Below are 26,269 nucleotides of genomic sequence, written 5' to 3'. Positions count from 1 at the left end.
TCCCTCCCTCCCCCATCCACAACCAGAAGGGCTGAGGTGCCCCTACCTCTTTGTGCCCCCCAGTTCCCAGTGCCCATAGCCAGTAAGGTGGGCAGCCAGAGCTGCAGGGCAGGGCCCACGGGGCTGAGCACGAGCTCCTGCTCTGAGCACAAGACCCTTTGTGGCCACAAGCCACCCTTTGTGGCTTGCTCCCTCCCATGGGCCCTGCTGTCCTCCAACCCCTAGGAGCACCAAAACCACCACCTCTGGGGACCCCGAGCTCTCACCACCTCTCCCGGTGCAGTCACCCAACCCCAGGCTGGCGGCCCACCTTCCTCCTCTGGGCCCCCTCATGGCCTGTCCAGCTCCTCCGTCTTCTGGTCTCAGTGTGGACCCCTCTTCCTCCAGGAAGTCTTTTGGACTGACCCCTACACCTCTCCCATCCTGGGGCCTCCCAGGGGATGCCTCCACTCCACATAACTTGTCTCTGACCGTTCCTGGGCCCCCAGACCGCACCAGCGGGAACCCAGAGTCTGCCGCTCACAGGCAGATCCCTCCTCCCTCACCCCAGTGCACCCCTTACCCAGTGCGCCTGGGGACACCATGTGGGTCAGGACGGGAACTGAAGTTGGGGGTGGGATGGGGCAGAGAGGGCACTGGGAGGCTCATCTTGGTCTGAACTCGCAGGCACCCACTGGGCCAGATATAAATGCTAAAGGAACCACCAGCAGTGGGGTGGGGGGCGGGCCCTTCCCAAACAAGTGCAGACCCCTCCCTGGAGCCAGGTCCTTGTGGCACTGACCCCCACACGTGCACGAGTGTGCACACGCATGCACACACCCTACAAGAGGGTCCTCGTGGCACACACCAGCCGTCCCCCTCAGGCCCACCCTGTAGGGCTGCCTGCAGGCTGGCCAAGTAGACCCCCTTGCCATGCCTGTGGGACTAGAAGTGGGGACTCTGCTCAGGGTGTGCCCACGTGTGCACAACGCTCCTTTGCACCCTGTGGCCTGGCCCATGACCACCACGCCACCCCCTCACCCCCAAGATTCACATTCCCAGGCTGGGTCATTGACCATCACTGGGAAAGTCTGTCTCTGCCCAGGGTCCAGCTGGGGTCCACCAACTAGGGGGAGGGGTGGAGTGCCATCCACAGGCTGGTGAGCTCGGCGCCCAGCCCTCAAGCCACATCTCCATCACTGCAGGCCCTTCTGCCTGCTCCCCGGTGACAACCACAGGGCCCTCCCGCTCAGCCCTGCCCGGAGCCCCGTCCCCCCGCGGCCCCCTCGCCTCTGCCCCGCACAGTGGCTCTGCTCATGCCCACCCCTGCTGCCGCATTTGCCCGCAGCATGGGGGCCGTTCCCCTGGGAGTTGTCCCTGTCCTCACGGCCGACCACAGACCCTCAGAGCTTCGGCGAGGTCTGCTGAGGAAGTAAACCCATGAACTGATGAACGGGGACTGTTTTCCAGAGCCCTGCATGTGGCTGGAAGGAGCACATGGCAGGGGCTTGTGGGGAGGGAAAGCAAGAGGTGCAAGACCCCTGGGAGATCTGTCCGGGGTCCCTGCCCCCTGCCTTCAGGTCCTGTTGGTGTGGCCCCAACTGACCCAAGACCTCCCACCCTGGGAGCGTCCCCCCAGCTGCCAGCTCAGCTCCACAGCTGCTGAGGCTGGTGGCAGCACCCACGGCAGCCAGGCCCCCACCAAGCCCTGCATGGGCATTTTCCCAGGCCCCACCAAGGCGGGCACCTGGCAGACAATGTCCTTATTCACTATGACCTCTGGGTGGGGGAAGCAATTACTCAGTCTGCATGGGGTGAAGGGCCTTCCTCGCCAAGGAAAGGACGGTCCCCACGCTGTCTGGCAGGACGGCGCTGCCTCCAGCCAGCCAGGCCTCCGGGGCTCAGCTGAGTCTGCGTGGCCTCTGCAGGTGCCCCTGTGATGTGTGGCAGCCTGCCTGCCTGCCGCAAGCCTGCCTGGCACCTGTCCCACCACGGCCTTCCACTGGCCTCGCCAGGGCCAAAGTGGTAGTGACGGCCGGGTCCCACCATTCTGGCCCCCTGCCCTCCCGGGACCTACGTGGGCCATTGTGTGAGGGCTTCCTGAGCCACACTCCTCTCGCAGCAGGAAGGCCAGAGCGCCTTGCCTCTGCCACCGCCCACAGCCCCTGGGAGGGGCCTGGGTGGTCAGGGCCTGGGGCCCGCAGCCTTGGAACCCATCCCTGGGACCCCACCCCTTGCCAGCCTGGCTGGGGCCCAGGCCTCCCCAGGGACCGGTCGGCCCTCCAGGCACGTAGGCCAGGACGACGCGGGGAGGCGCCAACCAGCCGGGGCAGCTGCTGCCTGCCCGCGAGCGACCCCGACTCGGGAGCCCCCACCCCCAGGAGGTAATGGCCTGTCGGGGCCCCCAGCGGGCCAGTGTGCACGTGCAGAGGGCCGGCTGTCCTGTGGATGTGGCCACAGGGAACCAGGAGATTGTGGGGAGGACCCCTGGGCAGGGGCCCAGAACCCAAGGCAGTGAGGCAGGCAGCCACCCACCACGGGACGGATGGGCAGCAGCTGCCCAGGAGCCTAGCGTCCCCACCGGCCCGGCTGGTCCTGGGGCGCCCCCTGCTGCCCGGGGCTGGCCCTGCAGTGCGGCAGCGGCGGGGGCTCCCGGAGGCGCAGGCGGCTGGGCTGAGGGTCTGGGCTCAGGGGCCCACCGGGCCCTGAGGCTGAGGTGAGGGGTGGCGGGAGCCCCGGCAGCAGAGCCTGGGGTGACACGCGGGCCCACGGACGGGCAGGTGCTGCTTTCTGCCCACACGGATCCCCACGGTCTTGCTGGGCAAGGGGGTCCTCAGCCCAGAACAGGGTGGGCGTGTGGGCGAGCCTGGGGCACCCACACCGGTGGGGGTGCCACAGAGCGGGGGTCCCGGGGGCAGAGCCGTCCTGACCTACCAGCGACTGGATGGTGCGTCAGAGAACAAAGACCCTGAACCGGGGCTCACGGCTTCAAAGGCAGCCTTTACTGTGCTGGGAGCAGCGTCCCCAGGGTCTGTGCTGGACCCCGCCTGGGACCTGGGAGGCGGAAGCTGGGCCCTTGCCTGGCAGCCTGAGGGCGGCCAGGCAGAGGTGGCCGTGGGCCTGAGCCCCTCGAGGCAGCGTGGGCGAGTCCGCCCCCTGGTGACCCCAGGCCTGAACGTCCTCGCCCTCCCGGGGCCCCTCAGCCCAGGGGGAACAGGAGCCCCTCTCCGGGTCCCAGACTTGCAGCCTCACTTGGCCAGTGCTCCAGCCTGCTGAGAAACGGATGGAGGGCCGGGGTGTGGAGACAGCAAAGGGGCCCGGGGAGGGCGAGAGCTGGACGGGAGGAGGGCATCGGTCCAGGGCGGCAAGACGGGGGCGGGTCTGCGCCTCGCCTGGTGCTGGGCCGGGGAGCAGCGGTTATGTGGCTGCCAGCCGGCAGGGCACGGTGGGCACTCAGGCCGGGCTCTAGCAGAGGGGCATCAGGGACCCTGGTTCTCAGGGGCCCCCCGAAGCCGCCCCTCCCTCAGAGAGACCCCCCAGCGCCCGCAGAGGCCGCGGTGGCAGCAGGCGGCCACCAACTCTGCTGCCCATCTGCAGGCCTGACCCACCTGGACACAACTGTGGGAGCCAGGAGGGCGCGGGGAGCCACTGGGAGGGGGGCAGGCATGCAGGCCGGGGCCTGGGCAGGCCGGCTCGGGAAGGGGCTCCCTGCCACCTGTGGGCACCGGGGGTGTCTCGGGCCTGCCCCCTCTTCTTGGGGGGCCTGAGGCAACAAGTGGCACACCGCAGTGCCCACCGAGTCCCGCCAGGAAGGGCGCCTATGGTCCTGACTCCGTGGCCCAGAGGGGCAGGAAGGGCGCGAGGTCACGGCACGCAGCATGGACCGGGTGCCAGCAGGCACTGCGTCCTCTGCGGGCGGCGGGCGGCCCTGTCACGGGGGCCCTGCAAGGGTGCCCGAGGCACCATCAGGCCTTGGGCCCCAGAGCTCAGCCCCGCTGGGGGTGGCCCTGGGTCTCATCAGAGCCCGGGGCCCGGCGCCCTGACGGTGGCCCCAGGGACACAGGTGGAGCGGCATGAGCAGCACCGGCGTGTCCGTGCACATGTGTGCGCCTGCAGGTGTGCAGGCCGTGCAGTGCTCTCCCGGCCGGCCCTCCTCCACCCCCCAGGCCGCTGGGGGTGAGCTGGGAAAGCAAGACTGACGGGGAGAGCAGGACACCCGCAGGAGGGGCAGGCAGGGGACCTGGAAGGCCCTGGCCTCCCGCTGGAGGAGGGGCAGGGCACGCGGCGGGGACGGGCCGCCCTGAGCGCCGTGCATGCAGGCCGTCTCCCCCAGCCACTCCCAGTGCCGTGCGGGGCCTGGTGGCCAGTCGCGTGCCCTGTTCGGGCGAGACCCCACGGAGGACCCTGCTGACCTCAACCTGAGTGGGTGCAGCTGGGGACCGGCCTCCGCACCCTGCGGCTGCCCCACGCTTTCTCCTCCCCGGACATGCTCGGCCCGCTCCCCCGCCCCCAGCTCAGCAGCCTCACCTCTGCAGGCCGGCCTGACCAATGCCCCCAGCTCCGCAGGGCCATCAGCCCTGCAGGACGGCCCCCTGTCTACCTCCCGAGGAAGCATCCAGCCACCTCTGTGTCTAGAACACGGCAGGCGCGGCCTGGCCACCCCCACAGCCACCAGCCCCCCGCCCCCAGAGGCTCCCAGGCTCCGGCCCAGCGCAGAACCTGCTCCCCGTGCGGGGCAGGGCCCCCCATCCACGAGGCCCCTCTAAGAGCCTCTGCCGGGGCCCAGGGCCTTGCTGTGAGGGTGGGCAGTCACCGGTTCCCCAGCTGACAACCGGGCACCTATGGAGCCTGGAGACCCCGCACCCCCCCAACCTCGCTCCTCCAGGGAGCCGGACAGGGCTGCAGACCACACACTCAGAAGGTTTCAGCTCAAGCAACGATCTTCCTGTTTCACCAGCCAACCTTTCACTCCAGCTTGCCAGGTTCCCTGGGGTCCCAGCCGAGGGGCAAAGCAAGGGCCTCGAAATCCCCCCGTGAGCCGTGATGCCCTCTGGGGCGGACACCACAGGGCCTGCCCACCTGGGGTGGTGGCTGAGCCCCCAGGGGCAGGGGGCTGTGGCTCTGCCACCGTGAGGGGTGGGTGGCCAAGGCTGGCCTGGAGGAGCGGAAGCCTCTGTGGACCCCTCGTGGGTGTCCCCCGCGCAGCCATGCCCAAGGCCAGGGCAAGTGCTCTGGGCCTTCCAGCAGTGAGGCTGGCCCAGGAGGTTCCGAGTGCCCTCAAGCAGAGGGCCTCTGCCGGTCACACCTCTGAGGACAGGAACCCAGGTGCAGCTCAGGCAGGAGGTGCCCAGACAGCTGCACCCGCGTCTGCCGAGTGGTGCCGGCCGCCCCGCGGGGCCGGGCGGACTGTGGGCTCCTTGGTGCACGTCTGCGGGGCGCCCGGGCCCGGGCACAGCGGGGAGGGCCTGGCTGGGCGTCAGCTGGACGCAAAGTGCTTCTCAGACACAGTGAGGCGGCGAGAGGCGCAGGCTCCCGGCCCCCGGGATAGAGCAGGGTCCAGACCCACCAGGCCTCCACAAGCCTGGACACGCGGCTGGGACTCCCTGGGCCACAGTTTCTCTCCACAGGACGCAGCAGAGCCACCGGCAAGGGTTCCTGGGGCAAGAGACCCAGCTCTGCCGTGAGATAGATACGCTCCTCAAGTTGCTCGCATCAGGGTCCCGACAGCGAGGCCACGAGATCACGGGCAGCTGTGCGCGAGGGCCGCCGGGCAGCGGGGCACCCATCTTGTCACCGAGTCTCGCTGCTCACCACAAGCTCACCCGAGGCCGGGGGACTGTCAGGAGCTGGTGGCGCGGCCACCAGCGGACGTGCCGGACGTGAGGTCGCCTCAGTAGCCATCGTCATCGTCCCCGTCACAGCCGTAATCTGCAGAGCGCGAGGCAGTAACCACGAGGGGTGAGGCCGCTGCTCCGCGCCGCCTGGCCGGCCCCGCCCCCACCGATGTGGCCCTGCCGAGCGCCCACCCGCACACACCGTTGCCGCCCATCATCTGCAGGGCGCTGACGCAGGGCTCCCCGTCCTCCTCCTCCGCGTCCTCCTCCTCCGCGTCCTCCTCCGCGTGGTATGACACAGGCCCGCTCTCAACCACGACGGCCGCGGGCCTGACGCGCTCGGCCTCCAGGGAGCGGGGGCTCGGGACAGAGGCCTGCAGGCGAGGCGAGGGCTGTGCAGGCGCGGGCATGCTCCGGGCCACCGGGGCAGGACCGCCCCGCTGCCGGGCCCCGGCTCCCGGAGCCCAGCCCCGCTGCCTGGGAGGGTGCGCCCTCCGCACCCTCTTCCCCGAGGATCCCCGCCTGGCCCAGCTCCGCCCCCCGCCAACGCACCTCTCCAAGCGCCACCTTCTTCGCAGGCTGCGTCGACACCATCGGCCTCAACCTGGAAGAGCACACAGTGAGGCGGCCTCAGCGCAAGCCACACCCCCACCCAGGAGGACCCGCCCGGAGAGGCCTGCCTCTGACCGCACCTGGCAGGGTGTGGAGGCCAGGGACGCTGGTCCTGTCCCCAGGGGCCTCAAGTGCTGGCCCCACAGTTGCCTCCTGCACCCAGGCCTGGCCGCCCTCCACCCATCCCGACCCCGCGGGCTGGGCAGGTCGCTGACAGGCAGGCCACCCTCTTGGCCTGCTCGCGTCCACGCAGGGCACAGTGGGGGGGACTGGGACCCTCAGGCTGCAGCCGCCATCGTCCTGCCTGCACTGCACTGTACACACCCACAACGGACCCCGCAAGAGCCTCCAGCGGTGGACACCCAACAGCAGGGGTCTCTGGCTGGACCACGGGCAGCCTGTCCCGCTAGCAGCAGGGGCTTAGGGCTCTCACGGGGGCCCTGGCTCCCTGTGGCCCTGGCCGGCAGCCTGGAGCGGGAGGCGGCAGGTGAAGGCACGGCTGTGCGCGGGCTGAATCGGTCCCTCCCGCTGGACGGTTCTCCAGGGAAACGGGTGTGCGGGGCTGCAGCAGCAGTGACCCGGGGCGGGCAGAGCAGCCCGGAGTCCCGGAGCCCAAGAGGTGGGAGCCAGAGGCACGCTCCTTAGCACCCAAGGGCCGCCCCATGGGCAGGCGCATCAGCGGTGCAGGAGGAAGGCCAAAGGGACAGGTCTGTGTCTCGGGCCCTCCTCTCGACGTGCCCCACAGCCGTTCCCACACTGCCCCGTGGGCGGCCAGGCCTCTGAGCAGGGCCTACGAGCACCAGGGACACTGATGGAGGAGGGGGAGGGTGGGGGTCCAGCCCCACAGAGCCCAGCACCACCTGCCCCCCGGGAGCGCCCCGCGAGCACACCCGGGGCCAGGTGGGGCGCACGCCAACCAGTCTCGGGCCTAAAGGGAGCCCGAGGGGCCGGTGTGCAGAGCTGCCTGGACCTGTCCACGCAGGGAGGCCCACCGGCCCCAATGAGAAGGGCCCTGCGGCTGCGTTCCCAGCTTCTCCCAGCCCTGCCAGCCGCGCTGTGGTCTCCTCTCCCAGGGTGGGGCAGTGTGGGGGCTTCCAGAGCCCCTGAGTGGGCAACAGGCCTGGCCTCCCCCCTACCCCATTTCTTCAGTCAGGACCGTCTCTGATGCTGCGGGCCCCGTCCAAGCCTGGAGCCCCACTCAGCTCCCCACCATGGTGGCGGGGGCTCCGGAGGCCGACACTGGTTTCTGGCATGCGGGTGGTGAGTGACCGCAGCCTGTCCCCCAGGCCCACCCGGCACAGTACCTCTTGCCCACGCTGGTCGAGGGGTCAGGCCGGCTTCTTCTGGAGGGCGTCTTCCGCCGGGACAGCCTCCGGGCACTGGTCCGCTCTGGGGGCCGGGCGGCCTCCCCCTGGGGGGCTGTGTCCTCCCCGGGCGGGGGGCCATGCTCCCGGGACGGGGGGCCATCCTCCCCGGGCGGGCCGCCCCCACTGTCCAGGCCCCGCAGCACGCTATAGTTGATCTTGCTGGAGATTTTCTTCTGCTCCAGCATCTTCTCGATGGCCTCCCCGGCCGTGCTGGCCTGGATCGGCTCCCGGCGCTTGCAGGACTTCTTGGGCTTGAGGGAAACACAGAAATTACACTTCCTGTGGGTCTTGGTGCCACGAACCAGCGAGGTGCCAGTCAGGACGTAGGGAGCACCAGCTGGACTCCTGGGAAGGAGACTCACGCCATCAGGGCTGGCTGGGGCCTCTCACCCTCCCCGGAGACATGGGCCCCTGGGTGGCCAGCACTGCCCTCGGCCCGCGGCCCACCAAGCAGCCCCCAGCCGTCCTGCGCCTCAAGCGGGACCATCCAGGGCAGGGGCCGGCCACCTGCGGGCGAGAGGCTGCCAGCACAGCCCGGAGGTGTGCACTGAGGACCCTGGCGGGGCGGGGGGGCGCCCACCTTGTGCTCCTTGTAGATGCCCAGCTCCCTCTCCTTCGCGATTCTCGCTTCTTTCTCTGAAAGACCAAGGAGCGGGGTCAGAGAGGCCCGCGTCCCGGGCACCTGGGCGGGCGCTGGGCGGGCACTCACCCTTCTGCTCCCGCAGGTACTCAGCGTTCTCCCGCATCCAGAGCTCGGCCTTCACACGGGCTTCTGCCTCATTCAGGATGTACTGGGGCAGAGCACAGGGTCACTCAGAGGGCATGCCTGGAGCTCAGCCACAAGGCTGCCCGCTTGGTGCGCGCCAGTCAGGAAGCAGGTCCCTGACCCAAGAGGGAACGTGTGTGGAGCCCGAGCTCGGCTCGCCGTCCCCCGCCCTCCCCAGGCCAGCCCCAGGGTTGCACCCTCCCAAGCAGCTCGCAGGCCCCAGGCCACAGGAGCCAGGCCTGCCAGAGTGCAGGCTCAAGGGTCCCAGAGAAGGAGCTGCACTGACGGCCACAACAGCAGCTGAAGAACCGGCAGTGGCCACAGGCCTGAGGCAACTGCTGACAAATCAGGGGAAGGGCTTCCCGCTGCCCGCGGACTGGCATTGCCGGGCAGCCTGCTCAGAGCCCACTACCACCGCAGGCCTGGGACTCCCCAGGGGGCGCAACCTGGCCCCCGCCCCGGGAGGCCCCATGCGCAGGCAGCGCCTACCCGGTCAATCTCGAGGTCGTCGATGCCGCTCAGGTCCAGCTCCCCATCCCCGCAGGCATCCTCTGGGGGGAAGCACAGGCTGGACTCAGGCTCGGCCTCCCGTGAAAAGGCGCACAGCTCACCCGGGGCTGGCTCGGGGCTTGGGGCCCCAGGCTGGGCCAGGGCGGCTCCAAGCCTCTCCCCCCACGCTGCTCCCAGGGCCTCATGGGGGAAACAACTCTGACCCAGAGGAGACCCTGTCCTCACGCTCCTTACAGAGGAGCTCCTCAACAACGTTCCAGGGAGGGGGTTCCAGGGAGCCTCCATGACCGCGCTGAGGACCCCCCCAGACCTCTGGGCTGCCACCCTTCCGCCCCCTCGGCCTGCGGGTCCCGGCCCACAGAGGGGCATCGGGCCACCCTGCGCCCTCACTGCCCGCAGTGGGGGCCCTGCTCTCGGCCGCAGCCAGGACGGCCTCTTGCTGCCCCCGGGCCCCGTGCGAGCCCTCTGCTCAGGGCCCTGCACCCGGGCGCCCTGGCGCAGCAGCCCCGGGGGTGCAGCCTGCTCGTGCCCAGCAGGTGAGCCAGGTCTGCGTCAGGGCCCCCGTCCGCCTGCAGGGAACAGCGTGGGCATCGAGCAGCGTCCCGCTCACAGGGGCTCCTCACACAGAGGCCGAGCCCCCAGTGCCAGGGAGGAGATGAGGCCATGCTCGCGTGAGACGCAAGGGAACCAGCCCTGCCTTCCTCGTGGGGAGGGCCCCGCAGGCACCGGAGCCCAGCAAGCAGTGCCCGTCCGTCCAGTGGAGAGGTGGCCGACGCAGGGGACGGGCGGGGGTGCCAGTCTGCCCCTGTGGCCCCCTGTGACGTGTGGCTTTGGCTTCCTGCGCTGAGGGGCAGGAAGGAGATGGTGGCCACAGCCAACCATGCTGTGGGCTTGGGCCAGTGCCAAGGGCCACGAAGACACTGCCAAGTGCTGCGGGCACCCGGCTGCCGGCACAGCCCCTCCCGAACCTGCCCTCACACAAGGCTGCCCCTCAGCAGCTCCCACGGCCCAGCCGGGAAACCCCCGCCGCCCCAGCCCCCGGCACTCACTGGGCTCGCGGTTCGGGGAGGAGATGCACTCCCGGATGGAGTCCGAGATGCCCAGGCTGGCCGCCGTGGGCAGAGGCCCGAGCAGGGACTCCAGCGCAGGGGGCCTGCCGCCTGCTGCGGGGCCCCCCGCCGCTGCCGCACCGCCGGGGACGCCGCCCCCCAGCAGCTCCTGGTAGAAGTCTCTGTTCAGGTGGCTGGCCGCGGCCTCCAGCTCCTCATCCTCCGTGTCCTCCTCTCCGAGCAAGCTGGACGTGCTGTCCTCAATGGAGCCTAGGACAGTTTCACACGCCCCCTGTCAAGCATGCAGGAGGCCGCAGCGCCCACCCGGGGAACAGCATTTCCATGCAGCTGCACACATTCCCAGCGGGGGGCCTGTCCCCAGCGCGCCCACACCACACACGCGATGTAAAAGCCAACTCAGAACAGATCAGACACAAGCCTAACAGCTGCGAGCACAAACACACGTTTCTGAGAAAAGATGGGAAGAAATGTTGACTCCAGCGTTGATAAGTCAGATTTCATCAAAAATGAGAACTCTACTTTGAAAGACAATGTTTAGGAAGACAAAAAGACAAGCTGCAGACTCATCTGCAAATCACGTTTGACAAGGACCTGCCTCTGGACTGTGAGCAACTCTGAAAACACAACGGCGTCACAGCTGCGCGAAAGTTGGGAGCAGAGACCAGCAGCGGCGTCGCAGGTGGGCACAGGTGGTCACCTGTCATGACAGGCGCCTGCAGCCACGGCGAGCCTGTGGGTGCCTCCCCCCCACAGCTTCAGTGCAAGGGCGGACACCACGCGCCTGTGGCTGCCGAGTCGGGAAGCAGCTTCTGAACCACCCGACCACGTCTCCCCGACCCAGCAACGCCACTCCCCCACATTTACCCTCGAGAAAAGGAAGCAAAGATGGACACAAATGTTCACAGTGGTTTACATGCAACAGTCCCATACTGCACATAACCCAGGTCCTGTGACTGTGGATCACAACAAACTGTGGGAAATTCTTAAAGAGGTGGGAACATCAGACCACCTGACCTGCCTCCTGAGAAATCTGTGTGCAGGTCAGGAGGCAACAGTTAGAACTGGACATGGAACAACAGACTGGTTCCAAATCAGGAAAGGAGTACGTCAAGGATGTATATTGTTACCCTGCTTATTCAACTTATACGAACAGTACATCATGAGAAACGCTGGGCTAGATGAAGCACAAACTGGAATCAAGATTGCCGGGAGAAATATCAATAACTTCAGATAGGCAAATGACACCACCTTTAAGGCAGAAAGTGAAGAGGAACTGAAGAGACTCTTGATGAAAGTGAAAGAGGAGAGTGAAAAAGTTGGCTTAAAACTCAACATTCGGAAAACTAAGATCATGGCTTCTGGTCCCATCATTTCATGGCAAATAGATGGAGAAACAATGGAAACAGTGGCTGATTTTATTTTTGGGGCTCCAAAATCACTGCAGATGGTGACTGCAGCCATGAAATTAAAAGACGTTTGCTCCTTGGAAGAAAAGCTATGACCAACCTAGACAACACATTAAAATGCAGAGACATTACTTTGCCCACAGAGGTCCGTTTAGTCAAGGCTATGGTTTTTCCAGGAGTCACGTATGGATGTGAGAGTTGGACCATAAAGAAAGCTGAGAGCCGAAGAATTGATGCTTTTGAACTGTGGTGTTGGACAAGACTCTTGAGAGTACTTTGGACTGCAAGGAGATCCAACTTGTCCATCCTAAAGGAAATCAGTCCTGAATATTCATTAGAAGGACTGATGCTGAAGCTGAAACTCCAATTTGTTGGCCACCTGATGCAAAGAACTGACTCATTTGAAAAGACCCTGATGCTGGGAAAGATTGAGGGCAGGAGGAGAAGGGGACAACAGAGGATGAGATGGTTGGATGGCATCACTGACTCAACGGACATGAGTTTGGGTGGACTCCAAGAGTAGTTGGTGATGGACAGGGCGGCCTGGCGTGCTGCGGTCCATGGGGTCGCAAAGGGTCAGACACAACTGAGTGACTGAACTGACTGACTGATGGACTTCCACCCGGGACCAGACACTCGGGACCCCTGCCCCAGAGGACTGACGGGACGGGCCTCTCAGAGCAACAGCACGGAGCGAAAAAGCCGGAGAAGAGACGACCCCTCTCACAGAGTACTCTAGACACAACCGACTTCCAGCTGCAGGAGGCAGCTGCAGGCTGGCCTGGGTGCCCGCTGGCCCCTGGCCTGTGACACATGCCGCTGACCACATGCACGACCCCCTCACGCCCTCACGGCCCCTCGCATGGAAGCCTGTGCTATCAGCGCGCGTGTCACCAACAGCCCGCGGGAGGGCCCGCAGAGCGAGGACACTGGCCCGCCGTGGGGTCCCAGAGCTCAGCACCCTGCACACACTCAGCGTGGCCTCCGGGACGGACTTGACGGCGGGTGCGGCCCTTCCTCACCCCGCCCCCCAGCACCAGCCTCCTCCTCCTCACAGGGGAGCGGCGGCTTCCCCAGGCAGGCCATCCCACGCCAGGGCGGGGCCACTCGGAGGCCGGGGGTCAGAGGAAGGAGTTCACACCAAGGAGGGCGGACCAGGAGCGAGGCTGGGGTGGGACGTGGAGACGGTCCCGTAACCAGCGGCGGGCGTAGAGGACACGTCCCCGATGCTCCGGTCAGGAGAAGCTGGACCTGGAGTAGACCAGTGGTCCCTCCACAGCACCCGGTAAGCATGCGGGCAGGGATAGCGAGCCCAGCCCCGTGGCTGGGCGGCTGTAAGCAGGTGCTGGCCCAGAAACAGAGACCTCCAGAGACCACGTGAAGAAAACCTGGGGAGAGAACACACGCTTCCCAAGGCCCAGGGAGCGCCTCGCAAAAGGCACGTGAGCAGACACAGGGGAGCCAGGTCCTCGTGGCGAGAGAGGTCCAGGCTGGGCCGGAGAGCAGAGCCCCACTGTGTCCAGAGGGGAACATGGCCAGGGTGGGCAGGGAGGCAGGCGGGCAGGGCAGAGACCGCCAGGCGTGCACACAGGCCCACAGGGGGCGCCCGACACCGAAAACAAGCCAGCCTCAGCCTGGCAGACCACCTCTGCCTGTGGGAGCATCACACAGCTGACAGCGTGGACGGGGGTCACCCCGGCAGGCACGGAGCCCAGCCCTGGTGGATGGAGCCCAGGGGGCCTGTTCCCCAAGCACCACAAGCATCTCCAACCAGCAGACCTGTGGCCACAACACAGCGGCACGGAGGAGGGACAGCGCCAGCAAAGCACCCCGTCAGCACGCGGGACAAGTGTGGGCCCCCCCCCGCACCGCTGGAGGGACGTGGCAGGGCAGCAACCGCAGGCCAGAACCGAGGGCGGAAGTCGCCAGCGGAGCACTGAGAGGTTGCAGGGCCCATAAGTCAGCGCAAGAGCTGCTTCAGTGGGAGACCAGTAACGCAGCCAGGAAAACGAGGGCGAACCACTCAAGGCACGAACAGATAACACAGGAAACCGCCAGAGCAGCACCGTCCGAAGTGCCACGAGGCGCGCCGTGTTCACACCGGGGACAGGGTGGCTCGGGGCGTCCTGAGAGCACGGAGGCCCAGGGTGGCCCCAGGCGGGCAGGAGGCTGGCAGCGGGAGGGGCTGGGCAGAGGCAGACTTCAGGGTGGCTCCGGACATGGCTGGACTCACCATCCTTCGTCAGGCTGGCGAGCGCCCCCTTGGCCTTGGGCCGGCTGTTTTCTAGCTCAATTTCAATGGCATCCTGGTAGGTGGTTATCTCACCTAAAACAATAAGTTAAAAGCAAAAAGTGATCATGAACTCTGTCCCTGTAAGGCCCTGCAGCCTCTGTCCAGGGAGATGGGCGGTTACCTTCCACGTCCTCCAGCTGTTTCGATAGGACTTGTTCAAGCTGCAAAGGAAGGACACGAGCGTTTAGTGGCGGGAGGACCAGGCCGTGGGCCCGCAGGCCTCTCGGCCCCGGGCCCGCAGGCCTCTAGGCCCTGGGCAGGGCCCCACCCCAACAGGCAGGACGTGGCTTCAGGCCAGACAGATGCTGGGCCCTGCAGGAAGGAAGCTCCCCTGAGAACCTGTGCTGGAGCACTCGGGCAGCCTGGGGAGACCCCACGAGCGGATGAGCGGACCTGGGGCCCAGGAGGGACGGTGGCCGGTGCAGCCCATCCCGGCCACCCCCACCCCGGGTTCAGCGCCCCACCCGCCTCTCCTGGGGCTGTGCGTGGACGCATGCCCTCGTCAGTCTTCGTAACGAAGCCACTGTCTGGGAGGAATGACGGGGCACCGCGACGGCGGAGGCCGCGTGCAGGGGCCACCTGCTTCAGCCGCAGCTTCCTCTGCCCAGCCGTGTAGGACGGGGGGTCGCACTCCTCCTCCAAGTCAATCTTCATAAACTCGTCCACGGTTAGCTGACTGGTGGGCGTGTCTTCGAACTCCGTGAGCCTGAAACACACAGAGGAAAGGGAATCTGGCGCCCCCGAGCAGCACAGTAACCAGCACCCAGTTAGTGAAACCCTCGGGGGTCGTGGGCCCGGGCCCAGCGCCCGCACACGCAGCTGTGCGCACGGGCCCCAGGCCTGCCCAGCAGCCTCTCGGTTCTGCTGGACTGTGAAGGCTGGCTTCCCCGGGAGCCAAGGGCAGGCCCCTCAGGGAGACTCCGGGAAGAAGGCCCCCAGTGCCTCCTGTGTGGCAGTGAGCGAAACCATGATTAATTCTTGCCCATTTCCCACACAATCTTCAAAGTGTTTAACAGAAAAATCCATAAAGAGAACTAGAGATCAAATAAGCAAACCAAACTCCCTCTGCTTTGAAAGCTGCTGTAGAATATGATCTCAGCTCAAACACAGCCATCAGGGGCTCCCGACTCGGGGTAAGCGGGCTGCAGTGACCGGCATGCCCACGACTTGCTCACGCCAGGCTGAGTGGAGCTCTGGCCGGAGCTGCCGCGATGACTCTGGGAATTCGCTGCCCAAGAAGCAGCTCCCTGGCCACTCTGGGAAGGGACAGCTGCCACCTCCGTGGATCACGCTGGCTGCGCCGGCCAGGGGATGGGCACAGCCGCCCTCAGCACCCATTCCTGACCTGCGAGTCAGGGTGACCTCACAAGCCACTGTCCCTCTCAACCCCGGATGGAAGAAAGGGGCCGCCACACAGACAGAGGACTGTGGAGGGGAGCTGGCGGGGACCAGGCAGGACCAGAGCCACCCACCTCTTGCGCAGAGTGGACTCGCACACCTTGACCACGCTGATGACCTCCTTGACAGTTCTCCGGAAATCATGCATCCTGGCTGCAACCAGAAGTGCTGGGAAGAAACACAGGGAATTCAGAAAGGGGACAATCCAGCGACACCAGGAGCGTCCCTGGGCGCAGAGGGCTGTGACCCGCTGCGGGGGCTCCGGGAGCCACGGCGACACTGACTTGCTCTCCTCCTGTGGGCAGTGCTGCAGGCTCCGGACTGTGAGAACCCTAGAGCACTGGCTACGCTGCCAGCGATTACACGATCGTTTTAAAAACAAAGAAGGTGCTGCTCACAGTCTCCTTTTTTAAATGCAAGTATTAAAGAGAATTTTGTGTAACCTCTCAAAGCAAGCGTGTGAACTCTGAGCTGAGGCGTACGGGAACGTTGAGGAGACACGGGATGGACCCTGCTGCGCTGCACACGGTGACCACAACTGGCTGGCCCTTGGAAAGGCCCAGCTCTGGGCTGGAAACTGGGGACGCAGGCTCGGCGCTGGACATGCCCCCACACAGCCCTGACCCTGTGGGGCGGGAGGGAGAGAGAGGGGGCCGGCGGGGCTCCAGGTCCAAATGGGGGGGCGGGGCTGCAGCAACGACTCAGAACGCTGCGCCTCCAGTCAGGCCTCGGGTCAAGGCTGGGAAGCCTGGAGTCCCCTTGGCTTGAGGGTCCTGCCCACTCCCAACGGCCGAGGAGGCCACCAGGGAGCAGGCAGAGGCCCTGAGGGCTGGGTCAGGACCGGGCAGGGGGAGCCGGGAGGCAGCTCTGGGAGGAAGCACGCGCAGCAGCCCAGCCCACTGAAGGGTGGGCACAGACTGCCCTCCCACACGGCCGTGGGGCCCCGCAGCTCAACCCCACAGCCCGTAGCCGCCCCGCACGCCGCACCTGCCCCGCAGAGTCCCGAGGGCCGGCGGCCCGTGTGCATCCAGTCCCTCTTCATCCTCTGCAGAAGCCTCATGGCCGTCATGGACACCTCGTGGTTCTTTTCGCCGAACTCCAGCAGGTGGGCAAAGCGTGGGATGTACAGGCAGGGGTCTGCAGAAGACACGCACCTCAGCGCGGCCCTGGGGAGACGGGCCCCTCTGCTCCCCAGCTTGGGCCTCCCTCGCCCAGCCGTCTGCCACACAAGCTCCCGGGGGCCCCTTTTCCCTGACAGGAGCAGCTGAGGACACTGCAGCTAGTGGGCGGGACACGTGTGCCCTGCTGTGTAAGGTGGGCCAGGCTCGCGTGTGCACCGCTCAGGCTCCGGCAGAAGCACATACGCCTGCGGGCTGCTTCGTGGGCATTTTGCGGATTACCAGTGAGGCTGAGCAAATTTTTACGCATTTGTTTTCTGCATTTACGCTTGTGGAACAGCAGCTTAGACCTTCTGCCTCCTTGTCTGGATGTGAGTGTGCACCTCTTAAGTGAACGTCTCTCTCTGGCTAAGGGAGCCAGCCTGGCGGGGCAGGACAGAGTCACCCGCACGCGCACCGTCTCCGTGCTCATCGGCACCTTCCCCGCGCAGCTCTGGGCGAGAAGCGTCAGAGCGGACGAAACCAACTGAGCAATCAACCTGGCGAGCTGTCAGGCCTGCCACAGATAATGAGGAAGCCGTCCGGCATCCCGTGAGAGTCCTGGGCCGAGGCCTCCTTCGGACACAACCACCAAGCAAGGCTGTGCTTCTCGGGGCCACAGCCGGAGGCCTGAGGACTAGGCTCCAGGAGGGCCGGGCTCTGGGAGGGAGGCCCAGCAGGGAAGGGGCTGGTCGGCTCCCCTCGTGCCCGACACCAGTGCAAGCAGGGGACGGCAGAGACCCTGCACCGTCCTCCTGGGCTCAGCCTGACCGCCGCGCCTGGCCTCGCTGCGTCTGTGAGGGCCCTGGGGACGGCTCTGGCCCCTGGCGTCCCGAGAGATCCCACAGGGAGCTCTTCCATCCTGTCAGCCTTGGCTCGCGGAAAGGACCGGGGAAGGTTCCTGAGGCTGCAGGCTGGCCGCCCTGAAGCAGCCTGGGTCCCCCGCGGCCCACAGGATTCAGGCAGACCTGCTCTGCACCTCCAGCCGATCCCAACAGCCAACTGCACAGCCAGGCATGCAAATGAGCAGGGGAGCCGCGGGGGAACGAGGCGCACTGCGCCTCCCACACGCTAACTTTACACCCCGGGCAGGAAGGCGCTGGCCCCGCAAGGAGGAAGGGAGCCCGGCCAAGGGGAAGCAGCCGTCACACGACCGTCGCTGTCCTCAATGGACCCTCAAAGCGCCCGACTTCCTCCTCCTGTCTGTCCGGTGAGGCCCCTCTCCCCTGCCTGCAGGACCCGCCCACGGCCGCCGGCCGCAGCGTGCGTGTCCTCTGCCACTCCCGAGTACACTTGCTTCGCTGATGAGAGAGCTGGCCGGTTTAGGCTGACAGCAGGCAGCTACGCCCACTTAACCCCTTCCAAAGACACCGCGGAACCAGAACGGCAGAGTCACGGGGGCCTAGGCAGTCTGGAGCTTCACCTACTTCCACTGTGGGTATGTTAGTTTGGAGTTTTGGGGGGTGATTTCATTATGGGGAAAAAACACATATTTTAAAAGTATAATTGCTAACATTTGTAACTATTTTTCAATAAAACAAAATATATCAGAACTAAGAATTAAATTACATGCATATTAAAAGATCTTATCTTGATTTGAGTGCGAATTTGAAACTGATTAATTCCTAAAATAGAAAACCGTAAGCCTAAAAGTACTGGTAAGAATTTCAAGACCAATATGCCAGCAGTCTGGGGTAGGTTTGAAGTGGACTGGGGCATTTAACGTGGGGAGAAGAAGAACTAGAGAAAACGACAAACCTCAAGTACAGATCACGTGACGGGAGTTAAATTCCCCAGTGCTCAGTTGTGTCCGGCTCTTTGCGGCCCCATGGACTGTAGTCCACCAGGCTCCTCTGTCCATGGAATTTTCCAGGCAATACTACTGAAGTGGGTTGCCATTTCCTACTCCAGAAATTCCCTAGTGCGCTTGGACAACAACACTAAATCCAGGATACAGTGTTCATAAGAGGCAGTTACAAGTAACACAAAAGGTCGAGATCAAAAGGCCATTTTGGGCCCCTGAAGCAGGGTCACCAGGAGGAGAAGGGAGCTGTGAAGGGCGCAGCAACAGAGAACCCAAGGCAAGGGAGGTGTGGGGGCCAGGGCGAATGTGTTACGACGCAAAGGACCCAACATCTCAAAGGACACAGGACAGTCACACACCTGTAACACACATGGACTCAGAGAGCACTAAATACAGCAAAAACTGCCAGAAACAGAAATTTCCACACTTGATGCAAGATTTTAGCATGACTACACTGATGTGGGATTTTCAACACAACTCTCTCAAATTTGACAGCCTGGCTAGTGGGGGAAATGCCAAATGGGAAACTGGATGCCACCACAGGTTCAACTGAACAACTGACTTTTAAAGTCAATACCCTATAAAGAGTAATCATCCTTTTCCAAAGTCTGCAGAACAGTTAAAAAAACTGACCACGTATTAAAGAAACACCCTGCATCTGAGAGAACAGAAACATCACAGGACATGTCCTTCCATCTGAAGTGGAAGAACACTAAACGCTAGCAAGAGAAAGACACACAGCTCCCTCACCTCTGAACAAATCATTAGTGAGCTGGAGAGCAGCTTACTAACTGTTCCTAGAGAATGACAGGCTCGAGATCTCTGCAAGAAAATCAGAGACCAAGGAAACATTTCACGCAAAGATGGGAACAATAAAGGACGGAAATGGCAGGGACCTAACGGAAGCAGAAGATATTAAGAGGTGGCAAGAATACACAGAAGAACTATACAAAAAAGATCTTCACGACCCAGATAATCACGATGGTGTGATCACTCAAAGCCAGACATCCTGGAGTGTGAAGTCAAGTGGGCCTTAGGAAGCATCACTATGAACAAAGCTAGTGAAGGTGATGGAATTCCAACTGAGTTATTTCAAATCTTAAAAGATGATGCTGTTAAAGTGCTGCACTCAATATGTCAGCAAATTTGGAAAACTCAGCACTGGCCACAGGACTGGAAAAGGTCAGTTTTCATTCCAATCCCAAAAAAGGGCACCACTAAAGAAAGTTCAAACTACCACACATGGTAGCGAAGTAACGCTCAAAATTCTCCAAGCTAGGCTCCAACAGCACATGAACAGAGAACTTTCAGATTTCAGGCTGGATGTAGAAAAGGCACAAGAACCAGAGATCAAATTTCCGACATTCACTGGACCATAGAAAAAGCAAGAGAATTCTAGAAAAACATCCACTTCTACTTCACTAACTATACCAAAATCTTTGTGTGGATCACAAAAAACTGGAAAATTCTTAAAGAGATGGATCTACCAGACCACCTTACCTGCCTCCTGCTAAACTTGTATGCAGGTCAAGAAGCAACAGTTAGAACAGGACATGAAACAATGGACCAGTTCAAAATTGGGAAAGGAGTACATCAAGACTATATACTGTCACCCTGCTTATTTAACTTACATGCAGAGCACATCATGAGAAATGCCAGGCTTGATGAAGCACAAGCTGGAATTAAGATTGCTGGGAAAAATATCAATAACCTCAGATATACAGATGACACCACCATTATGGTGGAAAGTGAAGAGGAACTAAAGAGCCTCTTGATGAAGGTGAAAGAGGAGAGTGAAAAAGCTTGCTTACAATTTAAACAATAAACATATACATACGTCAAATCATTACACTGTACACCTTGAACTTATACAATGTCATATGTCAGTAACATCCCAGTAAAGAAGAGAGGTAAAAAACTAGCTTAAAACTCTACATTAAAAAAACAAAGATCATGGCATCTGGTCCCATCACGTCAAGGCAAACAGATGGAGAAACAATGGAAACAGTGACAGACTTTACTTAGGTTCCAAAATCACCGCAGATGGTGACTACAGCTGTGAAATTAAAAGATGCTTACTCCTTGGAAGAAAAAAAGCTATGACAAACCTAGACAATGTATTAAAAAGCAGAGACATTACTTTGCTGACAAAGGTCCAAATAGTCAAAGCTATGGTTTTTCCAGTAGTCATGTAGAGATATTAGAGCTGGACAATAGAAAAGGCTGAGTGTGGAAGAACTGACACCTTTGAACTGTGATGCTAGAGAAGACTCTTGAGAGTCCTTTGGACAGCAAGGAAATCAAACCAGTCAATCCTAAAGGAAATCAATCCTGAATATTCATTGGAAGGACTGATGCTGAAGCTCCAATACTTTGGCTACCTGATGTGAAGAGTCAACTCATTGGAAACGATCCTGATGCTGGGAAAGACTGAAGGCAGGAGGAGAAGGGGATACAGAGGACGAGATGTTTGGATGACATCATCGACTCAATGGCCATGAGTTTGAGCAAGCTCTGGGAGATGGTTAAGGACAGGGAAGCCTGGTGTGCTATAGTCCATGGGGTCGCAAAGAGTCAGACACGACTGAGCAACTGAGCAACAAAAAGAACCATCTTCCAGGTAACTTAACAGACTTAAGTGCTCCCGTAAAGACAAAATAATGTACTACACGTAGTTAAGTAAAGAACTAAAAATAAAGTGCCTATTATATTTAAAATAGGCAAAAAATGAATATCTAAATAGATGTTTCTCCAAAGAAGACATGAAGATGGCCAATGGGCACATGTAAAAATGCTCAACATCTCTAATTATTAGAGAAATGCAAGTCAAAACTACAGGGAGATAACACCTCACAGCAGTCAGAATAGCCATCATTAAGAAGTCTACAAATAAACTCTGGAGAAGATGTGGAGAGAAGAGAATCCTAATACACTGCTGCTGGAAATGTAAGTGGATCCAGCCACTATGGAGGGCAGTATGGAGGCTCCTTAAAAAACTAAACAGACAGTTTGATCCGTATGGTCCTACAATCCCACTTCTGGGCATATATCCAGAAAGTGTACCTCAGTGTTCACAGCAGAACTATTCACAATAGCCAAGACATGGAAGCAGCCGAGATGTCCACCGACAGATGAACAGATGAAGAAAATGTGGTACCTATGTACAATGGAATACTACTCCTCCATAAAAAATGAGATAAAGCGCTTTCCACAACATGGATGGATCTGGAGATGATCATAACAAGTGAAGTAATGGCCTTGCTTATATGTGGAATATTTTTCTTACAAAAAGATACAAATGAACTTATTTACAAAAGAGAAAGAGAGTCACAGACTTAGAAAACTTAAGGTTACCAAAGGGGAAGGGGCGGCAGGGAAGGGGTAAATTAGAAAATTGAAATTAATACATTCATACTACCATACATATAAAAGACAAAACCAGTAAGAACTACTGCGCGGAGCACAGGGACCTGCACTCAGCACTCGTGCGTGTGTGTGTGTGTGTGTGTGTGTGCATGCTGAGTCGTCTCTGACTCTTGCAACCCCATGGACGCAGTCCATCCGGCTCCTCTGACAATGGGATTTCCCAGGCAAGAATACTGGAATGGGGTGCCATTTCCTACTCCACAGGGTTTGTGCCTGTAAGGGAAAAGAATCTGAAAAAGCATACAGATGTACACACATATAAAACTGAGTCTTGGAGCTGTATACCCGAGAATCACACAACACTGTAGATTGATGATACTTTGTTCGTTAACACTATTAAATTTAAAAGGAAGTTAATTAAAAAAACCCGAGACTTCCTTGGCGGTCTAGTTGCTAAGACTACGTACTTCCAATGCAGGAGGATGCAGGGTTCAATCCCTGGTTGGGAAATTAAGCTCCATTCTGCCACCGGTGTGGAAAAACAACAACAGACTATATAAGTGCTGTAAAGAGGGCTAAAAAATGGGAAATAGAAACATTTCTTCTAAATAAAAAATACAGGTTTTTTACCTGAATAGCAATAATAAAGTAATGAAAAAATAAATGTTACCTTCACCAGGAAAGAATTTCAGAAGATAAAATGGAAAACAGTATGGTGCTGGTACAAAGACAGATGTACACATACAGTGTCACACAGTCTCTGATAAGGATGTGAAGGCTGCACAATGGGGAGAGGGTAATGTCTTCAGCAAATGGTGCTGGGAAAACTGGATACCCATAAACAACAGAAAAAAGATGGACCTCCACCTCACACGCTACATACAAATATCAGCTCCAAATAGATTAAAAACCTAACCACAGGACATGAAACCGTCAATCTTCTAGAAGAAAACAGAGGAAGAACATGATGTTGGAATGCAGATGATTTCTTGAATATGACAGCAAAAGAGAAAACAGACAATAACAGGACTGTAACAAACTTAAGACCCTCCGTGAAGCAAAGGAAACCGTTAAAAGAGTGAAAAACGCAACGTACAAACAAAATGAGAGAAAGTATCTGCAAATCATGGACTTCTCTTGTGGCTCAGAGGTGAAAGAGTCCGCCTGCAATGCAGGAGATGCGGGTTCGATCCCTGGGTCAGGAAGATCCCCTTGGGGAGGGAATGTCAACCTGCTCCAGGGCTCTTGCCTGGAGAATCCCATGACAGAGGAGCCTGGGGCGCTGCAGTCCGTTGGGTCGCAACAAGTCGGACACGACTAAGCGAGTAAAGAGCAACAACAACAAGCCCGCAAATCTCCAGAACAGGCAGGGAACGGGCAAGTCTCAGCAATGACAAAACCACCCGATTCAGAAACTGACAAAGCAGCCGGAGAGACTTTTCTGCAGAGGCCCAGAGAGGACCCAGCACAGCTGATGGGCTGCGCCACATCACCGACCACCAGGGGCTGGAGGGCCCCGCGAGGCAGCGCCTCACAGCACGGTCAGGACGGCCGCCCGTGGGGTCGCTGCGGGGCCTCTCCCGACCCTCCCGCACCTGCCCCCTCCCAGGACCGCCCAGCGGACTGCGGACGGCACAGGCGCCGAGGCTGTGCGCACGGTGGGCCTGGTAGGGGCACGGCCCCCACTCCTGGGTCTTGCGCAGGAACCGGCCGCGCTGAGACCTGCAGAGCCGGGGCCGCACCATCACCCCCAACCCCGAACCGCAAGGCCTGGGTCCTACGAGCGCCCGGGCGGGACGGAGCCGGGGAGGGGCGGGGCCATGGGCACGTCGACCGCGGGGGCGGAGCCTGGAAGGGGCAGGGCCACGAGCACGTCGGTCGAGCGGGGAGGGGGTCGGGGGCGGGGCCACGGGCACGTCGGCCGCGCGGGGCGGGGCCGTGGCGCGACGTGACGCGCAGTGGCCGCGGCGGTGCGGGCTGGAGGCTCCGGCCGGCGGGCGGGGCGGCCCGAGGGAGCAGGGCCCGCCGCCCCGGGCAGGCCGGCACCCCGCGCGCGCGGCCGCCGCGGCCCCATGCTGCTGCCTCTGGCCTGTCTGCACGGCCGAGTGGCGCAGTGCCTCACCGCGCTCCTGGTGCTCGCAGAGCCGCCCCCGAGGCCCCGGCGCGGCACGAGGGCGCACGGCGCGCCGCCCCCGCGCGCGGAGGCCTCCCTGCCCGCGAAGATGGCCGCGGAGCTCTACGCGCCCGCCAGCGCCGCGGCCGCGGCCGCCGCCACCGCCACGGACATCGCCAACAGCAACGCCGCCGCCGCCGCCGCGGGCAGGAAGGGTCGGCCTAGCGCCCCGCTGCCCGCGCCGCCGCCGCCCGCGCCCGCGCCGCCGCCGCCCGACAACAACAACCCGGAGAGCCCCAACTGGCAGTCCTTCCACCCGACCCTACGCGAGAGGTGAGCCCGGGCCCGCCCGCCCCGCCCCGCCCGCGCGGCCCGAGCCCGAGTGTCCTGTGCCTCTGCCCTTTGCAGGAACGCGCTGATGTTCAACAACGAGCTCATGGCCGACGTGCACTTCGTCGTGGGGCCCCCGGGCGCGGCCCGGAGGGTCCCTGCCCACAAGGTTGGTAGAGGCTCGGCCCTGTGCGTTCCCAAAGGCGACGGGGCGCCTCCCGAGGATGGACGGTCCTCTTCTGGGTGTGGCAGCCGCTGGGGGCAGGGAGGCCCAGGACTCAGGGCCGCACTCTCTCTCGTTCACAGTATGTCTTGGCCGTGGGCAGCTCTGTCTTCTATGCCATGTTTTACGGGGATCTGGCGGAAGTCAAGTCAGAAATTCACATTCCCGATGTGGAACCTGCAGCTTTTCTGATCTTGTTGAAGTAAGTCTGCCTCCTGAGGGTGGGAGGATGGGGCGGTTCCTTGCTGTCTGGTTCTTCCAGCCAGCCGCCTGGAGCGTCCTCAAAGTGCACAGGGACGGATGGGCCCCTCTGCCGGGCGCTGGGTGCCCGGGGTGCCCCTTGCTGCCCATGACTTGGTCCCCGCCCTGCCTAGGTACATGTACAGTGACGAGATTGACCTGGAAGCCGACACTGTGCTGGCTACCCTCTACGCTGCCAAGAAGTACATTGTCCCTGCCTTAGCAAAAGCCTGTGTCAACTTTCTGGAGACAAGTCTGGAAGCCAAAAATGCCTGTGTCCTGCTGTCACAGAGCCGACTGTTTGAGGAGCCTGAGCTGACCCAGCGCTGCTGGGAGGTCATCGATGCGCAGGCTGAGATGGCCCTGAGGTCCGAAGGCTTCTGTGAGATTGACTGGCAGACGCTGGAGATCATCGTCACGCGGGAGGCCCTCAACACCAAGGAGGCTGTGGTTTTTGAGGCAGTCCTGAGCTGGGCGGAGGCCGAGTGCAAGAGGCAGGGCCTGCCCGTCACCCCTCGCAACAAGAGGCACGTGCTGGGGCCAGCCCTCTACCTGGTCCGGATTCCAACCATGACCCTGGAGGAGTTTGCCAACGGCGCCGCGCAGTCAGACATCCTGACGCTGGAGGAGACCCACAACATCTTCCTGTGGTACACAGCAGCCAACAAGCCCCTCCTCGAGTTCCCCCTGACCAAGAGGAAGGGCCTCGCGCCCCAGAGGTGCCACCGCTTCCAGTCCTCCGCCTACCGCAGCAACCAGTGGCGCTACCGCGGGCGCTGCGACAGCATCCAGTTTGCCGTGGACAGGAGAGTCTTCGTCGCCGGGCTGGGCCTGTACGGCTCGAGCTCTGGGAAAGCAGAGTACAGTGTGAAGATCGAACTCAAGCGGCTGGGGGTGGTCCTGGCGCAGAACTTGACCAAGTTTGTCTCTGACGGCTCCAGCAACACCTTCTCAGTCTGGTTTGAACACCCCGTGCAGGTGGAGCAGGACACCTTCTACACGGCCAGTGCCGTCCTGGACGGCAGCGAGCTCAGCTACTTTGGGCAGGAGGGCATGACGGAGGTGCAGTGCGGCAAGGTGACCTTCCAGTTCCAGTGCTCCTCTGACAGCACCAACGGGACTGGGGTCCAGGGTGGGCAGATCCCTGAGCTCATCTTCTACGCCTGAGGTGCCTGGGGGCCAGCCGTGCTAAGGCCAGCCCGGGACTGGGAGTGCTTGGAGGCGGGGAGTGCTCTGCTCCGGTCGGGCCGCGTTCGCGGCCTATCTCCTGTGTGCGGTCAGCCTGGGCCTGGGGTGTGACGTGGACGCTTCCCTCCCCAGCCAGAGCCCTGGTCTCTGAGCCGTGGCTGCTGGGCCAGCCTCACAGGCATCTCCTGTACAGTGGGGTGTGCATCTCAGGTGGAGGGCGGGTTTGGGGGTGCAAGGCAGGCCCCAGGTTCCCCCCCAGTGTCGCCTCCCACCTGCTTTGAGGGTTCTGCCCTCTCCTTTGTCCTCTTGGATTCTATTCTAAGTGGTTCTAAGCTTAAGACCTCTTCAAATCCAAAATGGGAAGTCACTTCAAGTAGTTCACCTATTTAAGTGGATTTTCATAATAAAGTTTTAACAAAATGAGAGCCACACACAGGTGAATGACTGTGAGTCTCACGGGCCTGACAGCCCTAACAGGTCAGCGGGCAGTCCCATGGGCCCACCTGCCCAGGGTGTGCCCTCTGCCGGCAGCCGGGCCTCCACCCAGGAGGGCTTGCTTTCTGGACTGCAGCCCAGATTGCCCTGGAGAAAGGCATCGGGTCGTGTCTACCTT

The 26,269-nt window shown here is 61.7% G+C and overlaps 3 protein-coding genes across 6 annotated transcripts in view; 1 reads left to right on the top strand and 2 right to left on the bottom strand.

The window, feature by feature from the left end:
- Window positions 1–2,547: 2,547 nt before the first annotated feature.
- On the bottom strand, window positions 2,548–4,294 carry LOC139038775 (basic salivary proline-rich protein 1-like). Its single transcript, XM_070478373.1, has 4 exons — window positions 3,943–4,294; window positions 3,588–3,742; window positions 3,034–3,312; window positions 2,548–2,919 (listed from the first exon to the last, which is right to left on the bottom strand). The coding sequence occupies exons 1-4, from the start codon at window positions 4,292–4,294 to the stop codon at window positions 2,548–2,550; spliced, it is 1,158 nt and encodes a 385-aa protein (XP_070334474.1).
- A 607-nt stretch (window positions 4,295–4,901) lies between these two features.
- The window catches only part of BRF1 (BRF1 general transcription factor IIIB subunit), a 56,723-nt gene continuing 35,355 nt past the window's right edge, over window positions 4,902–26,269 (bottom strand). For 3 of the 4 annotated variants that reach the window (XM_070477699.1, XM_020897686.2, XM_020897684.2), the window contains 13 exons: window positions 16,223–16,372; window positions 15,310–15,403; window positions 14,417–14,543; window positions 13,959–13,998; window positions 13,778–13,870; window positions 10,118–10,387; window positions 9,048–9,109; window positions 8,502–8,583; window positions 8,373–8,428; window positions 7,730–8,043; window positions 6,366–6,417; window positions 6,016–6,187; window positions 4,902–5,907 (listed from right to left, as the gene is read on the bottom strand). In XM_070477699.1, the coding sequence (XP_070333800.1) occupies window positions 5,870–5,907; window positions 6,016–6,187; window positions 6,366–6,417; window positions 7,730–8,043; window positions 8,373–8,428; window positions 8,502–8,583; window positions 9,048–9,109; window positions 10,118–10,387; window positions 13,778–13,870; window positions 13,959–13,998; window positions 14,417–14,543; window positions 15,310–15,403; window positions 16,223–16,372 (1,550 nt within the window). In that variant the 3' untranslated portion in view covers window positions 4,902–5,869. Of the gene's footprint in view, window positions 5,908–6,015; window positions 6,188–6,365; window positions 6,418–7,729; window positions 8,044–8,372; window positions 8,429–8,501; window positions 8,584–9,047; window positions 9,110–10,117; window positions 10,388–13,777; window positions 13,871–13,958; window positions 13,999–14,416; window positions 14,544–15,309; window positions 15,404–16,222; window positions 16,373–18,150; window positions 23,130–26,269 lie in introns of those variants that run through there. The other variant, XM_020897685.2, reaches the window with a different exon arrangement.
- Window positions 23,510–26,079, top strand: BTBD6 (BTB domain containing 6). The gene is made up of 4 exons (XM_020897687.2): window positions 23,510–24,008; window positions 24,084–24,174; window positions 24,312–24,430; window positions 24,603–26,079. The coding sequence occupies exons 1-4, from the start codon at window positions 23,635–23,637 to the stop codon at window positions 25,633–25,635; spliced, it is 1,617 nt and encodes a 538-aa protein (XP_020753346.2). The 5' UTR covers window positions 23,510–23,634; the 3' UTR covers window positions 25,636–26,079.

The sequence above is a fragment of the Odocoileus virginianus genome, chromosome 16 (genome assembly GCF_023699985.2).
Source record: "Odocoileus virginianus isolate 20LAN1187 ecotype Illinois chromosome 16, Ovbor_1.2, whole genome shotgun sequence".
NCBI classification, from domain to species: Eukaryota; Metazoa; Chordata; class Mammalia; order Artiodactyla; family Cervidae; genus Odocoileus; species Odocoileus virginianus.
This window is presented reverse-complemented; position numbering and strand designations above follow the sequence as displayed.